Source organism: Rhinopithecus bieti, unplaced genomic scaffold, assembly GCF_001698545.2.
Source record: "Rhinopithecus bieti isolate Rb0 unplaced genomic scaffold, ASM169854v2 scaffold_36004, whole genome shotgun sequence".
Lineage (NCBI taxonomy): Eukaryota > Metazoa > Chordata > Mammalia > Primates > Cercopithecidae > Rhinopithecus > Rhinopithecus bieti.
The window spans coordinates 487,702-498,298 of NW_016815976.1; the positions used below are offsets into that span (position 1 = coordinate 487,702).

At 37.5% G+C, this 10,597-nt stretch overlaps 1 protein-coding gene across 1 annotated transcript in view; it reads right to left on the reverse strand.

Moving 5' to 3' along the window:
• Positions 1–2,087: 2,087 nt before the first annotated feature.
• FBXL3 (F-box and leucine rich repeat protein 3) overlaps positions 2,088–10,597 on the reverse strand; it is a 30,116-nt gene continuing 21,606 nt past the window's right edge. Inside the window, exon 5 of the mRNA XM_017854235.1 lies at positions 2,088–4,615. Within this exon, the coding sequence (XP_017709724.1) occupies positions 3,972–4,615 (644 nt within the window). The 3' untranslated portion in view covers positions 2,088–3,971. The remainder of the gene's footprint in view (positions 4,616–10,597) is intronic.

The following is a 10,597-nucleotide window of genomic DNA, read 5'->3' on the forward strand; positions in this document are numbered from 1 at the left end:
GAGTCTCACTCTGTCGCCCGGGCTGGAGTGCAGTGGCCGGATCTCAGCTCACTGCAAGCTCCGCCTCCCGGATTTACGCCATTCTCCTGCCTCAGCCTCCCGAGTAGCTGGGACTACAGGCGCCCGCCACCTCGCCCGGCTAGTTTTCTGTATTTTTTAGTAGAGACGGGGTTTCACAGTGTTAACCAGGATGGTCTCGATCTCCTGATCTCGTGATCCGCCCGTCTCGGCCTCCCAAAGTGCTAGGATTACAGGCTTGAGCCACCGCGCCTGGCCTACAAAAGTATTTCTTAAGAATTAAACCTGTCAACTCTACTTACAAGATGTAGAGCTTTCAGATAAAGATGATTCAAGAACATGCTTTCAAAATAGTAGTTGAGAAATCAAAACATAGCCACGCAGAAATCTGCCAATTAAGTTTTGGTGCCCTTTGAGCAATATGATGTAATGTGATTTACTTTAATTATAACTTAAGTACAACTTAAATGCAGTTTCTATTTTGCTGTTGTTGTAGGCTGGGCGCGGTGGCTCACGCCTGTAATCCTAACACTTTGGACGGCCAAGGTGGACAGATCACTTGAGGTCAGGAATTTGAGACCAGCCTGGCCAACATGGTGAAACCTCGTCTCTACTAAAAGTACAAATATTAGCTGGTCATGATGGCGCATGCCTGTAGTCCCATCTACTTGGGAGGCTGAGGCAGGAGAATCACTTGAATCCAGGAGGTGGAGGTTGCAATGAGCCGGGATCGTACCACTGCATGTCAGCCTGGCAAGAGTGAGACTGTCTCAAAAAAAATGTTGTACATGTTTAAAATTTATGTATTTTTTGTCTGACTGGGGCTTTACAGTGAGTATATCCTCTCACTAATCTGGCTCAAAATTAGGTAAGTATACCCACAAAGTGTCATCTAATATATTGTTGCAGGTAGAGGAAAACAGACAGTGAAAAAATCTACTAAACTTTATTTGGAACCCTCGATATTGGTGGCTCCTTAAAAGTTCGAGAAAAAAATCAAGTCTTAGCAAGTCTTACCAGTTTTATGGTCTGCTGTGGTGGCACTTACTGAATTACCTGGGATTATAGTTCCTGTAAGATTTGTTTTAAATAAATTGTTGGCAGGCTATACAAAGAGTGATGTTCCAAAACTACACACATGCTTTTTCCCTGTTCACAAACAGGCTGGCCAGTGTTTCTAGCATCTTCGTCATTATTTACCCTTTATTATCCAAGTAGTTTCCTGCTCTTCAAACCTTCCTTTCAAAATTTTCTCTCCTACTTAAAACAAGTTAGGATTATTTATCCTTTTATTGGACTGATTATTCTAAGGATAAGCTCTTATTTCACTTTTGGAGTAAAAGGCTTTGTGCCCTTTTTGAAGTTGGGTGTCAGCAAGCAGCTGGAATTTTCCTGACTGCCTGGTAAAATTAAAACCAGCCCCACAAACTGGGGTTGGAGTCTGTGAAAAGATTATCATCTATGTGTGGGGTAGAGATTAACTATAGTGTGTTAAAGGACCTAGTGGAGGCTTGAACCTTCTTCACACAAACTCCTTCCTTTCAGCCTAAACTTTCCCAAAAATACAAAAAAGTTCTTTAAATGCACTAAATTGACTTAATCTTCAATCATACCTATTTTTTCTGATATGGTTAAAACAGCCCAAATTACCAAATTGAAAGCCAGTAAGACAATGAAAATAATTTCAGTAGTTGAAAACTATTCTAATTTACATAAAGACATTTATCTCTAAAAAGACTGGTTAGGTTCTAGGACCTTTGAAGACTGATTCTTTGTCTAAATAATGGGTTTTATAAGTTCTCATTCTGAATGCAGAAAGAACCCATTCCTTATTTTCTGTATAAACATTTAAAATTTTGTATTTCATGGTAGGTTTTAAATTTCCTATTTCTTTAGGCATCAGAGTTTATTTCAAGAATAGGTTCCATGAGCCTAACCTCGTATCTTCAAAAAAGCAAGTCTATCCTAAACATTGTTTAATATTAAATATTATATCCATCAAATATGGATTTGAAACATTTTTAAGTTTAAAGTCAAATATGTGTAGTTTTCAAAAAGTAAAATACAACAGCATTAGTAACTTTTTATTCTCAAAGTGATAAAAGCATTTAACATATACTTTACAGTATAAACAAATTAAGTACTATGCATTTTGCTTATAAAGTGAATTAAAGTATTTTAAGCATTATATAATTCAATTTGTACAAAAAGTAAATTTCCAAATACAAGCTTTGGTTAGAACTGGTTATGTACTGTCAAATCCATTTTTCCAAAGTTGTTCAAGGAAAAATAACTTGACTAGCACAGGTAATTCTTGTACAATCAGAGCTTTTTACTATTTAGGAGGAGGGGAAATATTACTATAATTGCTTTTAATTTTCGAGTCTAGATAAGCCTTTTTTCTTCTCACTTATATGTTGCTGCAGGAGAGCATATCACTTTTGGAAAGCATAAATTATGAAGAAAATCACCTTTTGCTTTATTCTTAAGAAGATCATCCATTTTAAAAGATCTAAGACTGTTAGCTTCCTTAACTACTGAGATACTTTCTAAAAGTCACACTACTGAAAAGAGCCACTTCGAGAATTAATGTATTCCATTGGGGAGTAAATCACTTCTGATTTCCCTCAGGAGGGGCAGTAATATCTACTAGCACTAGTGCCCAAAATCAAAGTTTATATCATCTAAAAAAATGCAACAATATATAGGCTCTACAATGCATGGATTACCTTTATTCATATGAAAGTAATATAAAATGTTACCTAACTTAAATAATGTAAAATATCAGTTTAACCAAATTAACAATCACAAAACTGCAGACATTTTCTATTAAAGTTTTCCAGTTCACTGAGCAATATTTACTGAAAATATGATTATCAACTTAAATATATCCTCTTTAAAATTTGCTTTTATGCTAGACTGTACAATGGTGCTCCCTTTATGAGTTTTAAAATTCTACTTATATAACTATGTAATTCCAAAACGGAAAATGAGTGAGCCATCACTAAAATTTACTGGAAACTAATATTCTTTCATGGAAACAACTGATAAACATTTTAAAGTTCTATATTTATTTAAATTTGGCTTTTTAAAATAGATAAGCTTTTCATTTCAATTATTGTTTAATACTTCAAAGCTAGTTTAAACAAAGATAAAACCAAGAAGAACTAGTAAAGCATTCCTTACTTTACATACAGTGCCTCAAGTGCCACATACATAGTAACATATCACAGAAGAATGTATATGGTTTAGCAGATTACAGAGCAAACCTAAAAGTTTATACAAAGCTAAACACTGCCTCCCTTCTGTACCATTTATTATCTTTTAATTTGATCTTGGCTCTGTATTATCCTTCTATAATACCACTGTGTGACATTTATCAGTTTTCTAAGTGTTCCGATTACTTATACTTTTCTTTAAACAGCTTTGTAACATTTGAGAATATTCATCCAATCTTTTTCATTAGATACAATATATTCATTTTCTCACAAAATGCTCACTTTCCTGAGCTATATGAAACACCTTATAACAGGTGTATGTATAACTGAAGACCCTAAAATGTCAAGTTTACATTTTTTTTAAATGCATAGAGAATATAACATTTCAGAAAACCTATTAGTACTTCTTGGATATTATAACATACAGGTTTTGTTTCCTTTAGACTGTAAACTGTTTAATATGTATAACTGGTTATTACTTTTACATCTGAATCACATTAAAAAAAATTCGGAGATATGATTGCGATTACCCTAAGGAAACAAGTGGAGTTTTCTGACCAAAACTCATTCATGGGTCTTCCAATAAACAATCTTTACATATACTGACTCAAGATACCAAATTTCTGTGCCACAAAATAGTAGAATTATATCAGAACTACAACAAATAAAACTTTTATTATAATACATTTGCTTGAAGTTAAGGTGCTATTCATCATGCCCTACATCATGCGGTTTTTACCAAGTGGGCATCATGTCGGGAAACCACACCCTACCAAGATGCTTGGACACTTCCCAGTGAATCTGCTCCAAACTATACTTTTGGTCAGGAATTAGTACTTCTTCCATAATGGATAATTGAGATAGGCGGCCACCACACATCTTCACAAACTCAACAAAGGCACTACATGAAACTTCACATTCCCCTAGTCCAATAGCTGACAAATTTTTGCAACGTTCTGCAATGCGAATTAACTCTTCGTCAAGTGGCCGTAATCCATTTGCACACACTACGAGTTCAACTAGTCTAGGGCATGTCATTCCCACACGGCCAAGCACATCTTTGCTTACTGATCTCCCAAAATACAGATGGGTGGCAGGTATTTCATAGCGAAAGAATGGGTCAAATTCTTCTTCATATAAAAAAAAATACATCACTAAGTTCACTTTGGGTGAATGTCTGATGAAAGCATCCCAGCTGCTCTTCTGAATAGTATGGAAGTGTGTCTGTCCAGGATTCTCACTGACTACATCAATGCGCAAATGTTCTAATCGAACATGTTTTTCAGAAGACAAAGCAAGTAACAACTCATCACTCAATAAGTGGTAGTTCAGGGCTAGTTCTCTTAAGCCATGACACTGATCAGCCACACAAAGGATACCTTGAAAGAAAAAAAAAAACAAATTATTTGCAAGTTTTTGTAAAAGTTTATCTGTTCAAAAATTCAATCAAGTACATGTCCCACAGATGTTTGTCACAGTTCCCTTACCACAAAACTATATAACTTAAAATTTGTATAGCTGAATTGGAAGGGAAGTCACAAACATTTAAAATCTATTACTAATTTTGTCTACAAGAAAATGAAACCAATTCTAAATCCCATCTATGAAAAAGAAATAAAACTCAATTAATTAACTTTGTCATTAAAAAAATACACCATCACTAAGGTTAGGGCATTCCAGTAATGCACAGACAGTGCCATATTTTAAAAAAATTATTACTAACACTAAACTTACAGGTTAAGTAATTACATTATCACTGCAACAGAGGCCAAAGGACATTTTTTGAAGTTCAAAACCTAATCCTAATAAAAACAGAGTAAGATAGAACCATATAAAACTATGAATTAGGTAATGAAATAGAATATTTACAAACTGAAGATTTCTATCAAATGATCAACAGTCTAATTGCTAATAGTGTACAGGCAGCTTATCAAATTTATAAGAAAAAATACCAAGATATCACTAAATAAGCATGTCAAAATAACTACTCAATTCACATTAATGGAAATATACATTATGACTTTTGAAGCTCTAACACACCCAGAAAGCAGCTCCCTTAGATGATTCCCTATACTTAGGGTGCTATGCTTTATAACTTACCAAAACTATCATCCTAGCAATAGATGACATTTCAAAGGTCAATATTTGATCTCTCTATAAGAGTTCTGGTTTTTTTTTTTTTTTTTTTTTTTTGCGTCAGTCTTACTCTGTAGCCCAGACTGGAGTGCAGTGGTATGATCTCAGCTCACTGCAGCCTCTGCCTCCCGGGTTCAAGTGATTCTCCTGCCTCAGCCTCCTGAGTAGCTGGGACCACAAGCGTGTGCCACCATGCTTGGCTAATTTTGTATTTTGGTGGAGACAGGGTTTCACCATGTTGGCCAGGATAGTATTGAACTCCTGATCTCAAGTGATCCACCTGCCCTGGCCTCCCAAAGTGCTGGGATTACAGACGTGAGCCACTGTGCCCGGCCTAGTATAAGAATTCTACCCCAAAGAGGCACCTTATATTACCTAGTAAGTAACCCACTCAATCCATTTCTTCCTTATGTTTAGAAACGGGGATAGGAACAAAACATACATCATATTTTCATCTACTATTGTTTACAAGTATGATATGCCAGGTACTAGAGGTTATGCAACAAATAATTTTAAAATATGGAAAAGTATTACTTCTATTTTGAAGTGGAGACAGCTAGCTAAAATAGCAAAGCTGCAATACAAACACAGGCTGAGTGACTCTTATGTCCATGCACTTAACTACTGCTTAAGAAGTGACAAGACAGAGGCCACCAATAAGCCATAGCTTTATAACAGTGGGAAAAGACGGGCATTAGAATTATCAGAAAAGACAAACTGAATTGCCAGAATGAGTCACCAGAAAACAGAGTAATGTCTCAGTATTCAGCAACCACAAAGTTTCTGTTTCCCGCAGGTAGGTATATACTTTATTTTATTTTGAGATGGAGTCTTGCTCTGCCACACAGGATGGAGTACAGGGGTGCGATCTTGGCTCACTGCAACTTCTGCCTCCCAGGTTTAAGCGATTCTCCTGCCTCAGCCTCCCAAGTAGCTGGGATTACAGGCACATGCCACCATGCCTGGCTATTTTATATACTTTGAAATATACCCTGATTACTCAAGGTAACCTTAAGCACATCTCTGTTCTGATACCATCTCACGCCAGTTAGAATGGCGATCATTAAAAGTCAGCAAACAACATGCTGGAGAGGATGTGGAGAAATAGGAATGCTATTATACTGCTGGGAGTGTAACTTAGTTCAGCCATTGTGGAAGACAGTGTGGCAATTCCTCAAGGATCTAGAACTAGAAATACCATTTGACCCAGCAATCCCATTACTGAGTATATACCCAAAGGATTATAAATCATTCCACTATAAAGACACATGCACACGTATGTTTACTGTGGCACTGTTCACAATAGCAAAGACTTGGAACCAACCCAAATGCCCATCAATGACAGACTAAATAAAGAAAATGTGGCACATAGGCACCATGGAATACTATGCACCCATAAAAAAGGATGAGTTCATCATGTCCTTTGCAGGGACATGGATGAAGCTGGAAACCATCAGTCTCAGCCAACTAACACAAGAACAGAAAACCAAACACCACATGTTCTCACTCATAAGCGGGAGCTGAACAATGAGAACACATGGACACAGGGAGGGGAACATCACACATTGGGGCCTGTTGGGAGTTGGGGGGCTAGGGGAGGGATAGTATGAGGAGAAATACCTAATGTAGATGACAGGTTGATGGGTGCAGCAAACCACCATGGCACATGTATATCTATGTAACAAATCTGCACGTTCTGCACACGTACTCCAGAACTTAAAGTGTAATAATAATTTAAAAACCACACACACACACACACGGGAAATGGTAACCCACAATGCAAATAAAAGAAACTCTGGAGTATCATTTAATAACTACAAAGCAGTTGTGGCAGGCGTAATGCTCAAAACGGCCTCCAAGATCCCACACCCTAATGTCTAGCATCCGTGAATTCCATAAGATATGCCCATGATTATGATATATGGTTCAGCTGACCATATAAAAGAGATTATCTGGATGGTCCTAGTCTAATCATATGAGCCCCTTTTAAAGCAGTTTTCTCTGCTTGCAGAAGAGGAAGTCAGAGAGATTCAAAATGCAAAGGACTCAACATGTTATTGTTGGCTCTAAGCTAGAGGGGGCCAGAAAAGAAAAATCACAACCAGTCTCTTACGAGCAGAAAGACCCCCTAACAGCCTCTTGCTGACAGCCAATAAGGAAATTGGATGTCAGTCCGACAATCACAAGGAACTACATTCAGCCAATAACTTGAATGAGTGTGGAAGTGGATTCTTCTGCAGAGCCTCCAGGTAAGAGCCCAGCCTTCCTGACATTTTCCTCTCAGCCTTTTAAGACTCTAAGCAGAGAAGCCACCTGAGCCCTACCTACAGCTCTAATGTACAGAACAGTGGAGCAAATAAATGTGTGTTGGTTTAAGCTGCTTTGTGTAGAGCTGTCAGTTATGCACCAGTAAGAAAACTAATACATAGTTCCAAGTATTTAAAAACATAACAGTGGCAAAAGTAAAAGTAGGACACTACTACAACTCAATAAATTAAGACAACCCAAATTAGAAAATAGGCAAAGGGGCCAGGGGCAGTGGCTTACGCCTGTAATCCCAGCACTTTGGGAGGCTGAGGCAGACCGATCGCCTGACGTCAGGAGTTCGAGACCAGCCTGGCCAACATGGTGAAACCCCGTCTCTACTAAAAATAAAAAACTAGCCAGATGTGGTNTTGGAAATTTACTTTTTGTACAAATTGAATTATATAATGCTTAAAATACTTTAATTCACTTTATAAGCAAAATGCATAGTACTTAATTTGTTTATACTGTAAAGTATATGTTAAATGCTTTTATCACTTTGAGAATAAAAGTTACTAATGCTGTTGTATTTTACTTTTGAAAACTACACATATTTGACTTTAAACTTAAAATGTTTCAAATCCATATTTGATGGATATAATATTTAATATTAAACAATGTTTAGGATAGACTTGCTTTTTTGAAGATACGAGGTTAGGCTCATGGAACCTATTCTTGAAATAAACTCTGATGCCTAAAGAAATAGGAAATTTAAAACCTACCATGAAATACAAAATTTTAAATGTTTATACAGAAAATAAGGAATGGGTTCTTTCTGCATTCAGAATGAGAACTTATAAAACCCATTATTTAGACAAAGAATCAGTCTTCAAAGGTCCTAGAACCTAACCAGTCTTTTAGAGATAAATGTCTTTATGTAAATTAGAATAGTTTTCAACTACTGAAATTATTTTCATTGTCTTACTGGCTTTCAATTTGGTAATTTGGGCTGTTTTAACCATATCAGAAAAAATAGGTATGATTGAAGATTAAGTCAATTTAGTGCATTTAAAGAACTTTTTTGTATTTTGGGAAAGTTTAGGCTGAAAGGAAGGAGTTTGTGTGAAGAAGGTTCAAGCCTCCACTAGGTCCTTTAACACACTATAGTTAATCTCTACCCCACACATAGATGATAATCTTTTCACAGACTCCAACCCCAGTTTGTGGGGCTGGTTTTAATTTTACCAGGCAGTCAGGAAAATTCCAGCTGCTTGCTGACACCCAACTTCAAAAGGGCACAAAGCCTTTTACTCCAAAAGTGAAATAAGAGCTTATCCTTAGAATAATCAGTCCAATAAAAGGATAAATAATCCTAACTTGTTTTAAGTAGGAGAGAAAATTTTGAAAGGAAGGTTTGAAGAGCAGGAAACTACTTGGATAATAAAGGGTAAATAATGACGAAGATGCTAGAAACACTGGCCAGCCTGTTTGTGAACAGGGAAAAGCATGTGTGTAGTTTTGGAACATCACTCTTTGTATAGCCTGCCAACAATTTATTTAAAACAAATCTTACAGGAACTATAATCCCAGGTAATTCAGTAAGTGCCACCACAGCAGACCATAAAACTGGTAAGACTTGCTAAGACTTGATTTTTTTCTCGAACTTTTAAGGAGCCACCAATATCGAGGGTTCCAAATAAAGTTTAGTAGATTTTTTCACTGTCTGTTTTCCTCTACCTGCAACAATATATTAGATGACACTTTGTGGGTATACTTACCTAATTTTGAGCCAGATTAGTGAGAGGATATACTCACTGTAAAGCCCCAGTCAGACAAAAAATACATAAATTTTAAACATGTACAACATTTTTTTTGAGACAGTCTCACTCTTGCCAGGCTGACATGCAGTGGTACGATCCCGGCTCATTGCAACCTCCACCTCCTGGATTCAAGTGATTCTCCTGCCTCAGCCTCCCAAGTAGATGGGACTACAGGCATGCGCCATCATGACCAGCTAATATTTGTACTTTTAGTAGAGACGAGGTTTCACCATGTTGGCCAGGCTGGTCTCAAATTCCTGACCTCAAGTGATCTGTCCACCTTGGCCGTCCAAAGTGTTAGGATTACAGGCGTGAGCCACCGCGCCCAGCCTACAACAACAGCAAAATAGAAACTGCATTTAAGTTGTACTTAAGTTATAATTAAAGTAAATCACATTACATCATATTGCTCAAAGGGCACCAAAACTTAATTGGCAGATTTCTGCGTGGCTATGTTTTGATTTCTCAACTACTATTTTGAAAGCATGTTCTTGAATCATCTTTATCTGAAAGCTCTACATCTTGTAAGTAGAGTTGACAGGTTTAATTCTTAAGAAATACTTTTGTAGGCCAGGCGCGTGGCTCAAGCCTGTAATCCTAGCACTTTGGGAGGCCGAGACGGGCGGATCACGAGATCAGGAGATCGAGACCATCCTGGTTAACACTGTGAAACCCCGTCTCTACTAAAAAATACAGAAAACTAGCCGGGCGAGGTGGCGGGCGCCTGTAGTCCCAGCTACTCGGGAGGCTGAGGCAGGAGAATGGCGTAAATCCGGGAGGCGGAGCTTGCAGTGAGCTGAGATCCGGCCACTGCACTCCAGCCCGGGCGACAGAGTGAGACTCCGTCTCAGAAAAAAAAAAAAAGAAATACTTTTGTAAATGTTAATGCTGTCTGTGCTGTAGTTACCTGAATCTATGGTGCTTTCTGTCTTCATTTAACTAAGATTCTTAGGAACAATGAAAAAATCATGGTTTTTTTTGAGACGGAGTCTCGCTCTGTCACCCAGGGTGGAGTGCAGTGGTGCCATCTCAGCTCACTGCAACCTCTGCCTCCTGGGTTCAAGTGATTCTTCTGCCTTAGCCTCATGTGTAGCTGGGATTACAGGCACGGGCCACCACGTCCAGCCAGTTTTTTTTTTTTTTTTTTTTTTTTTTTTTTTT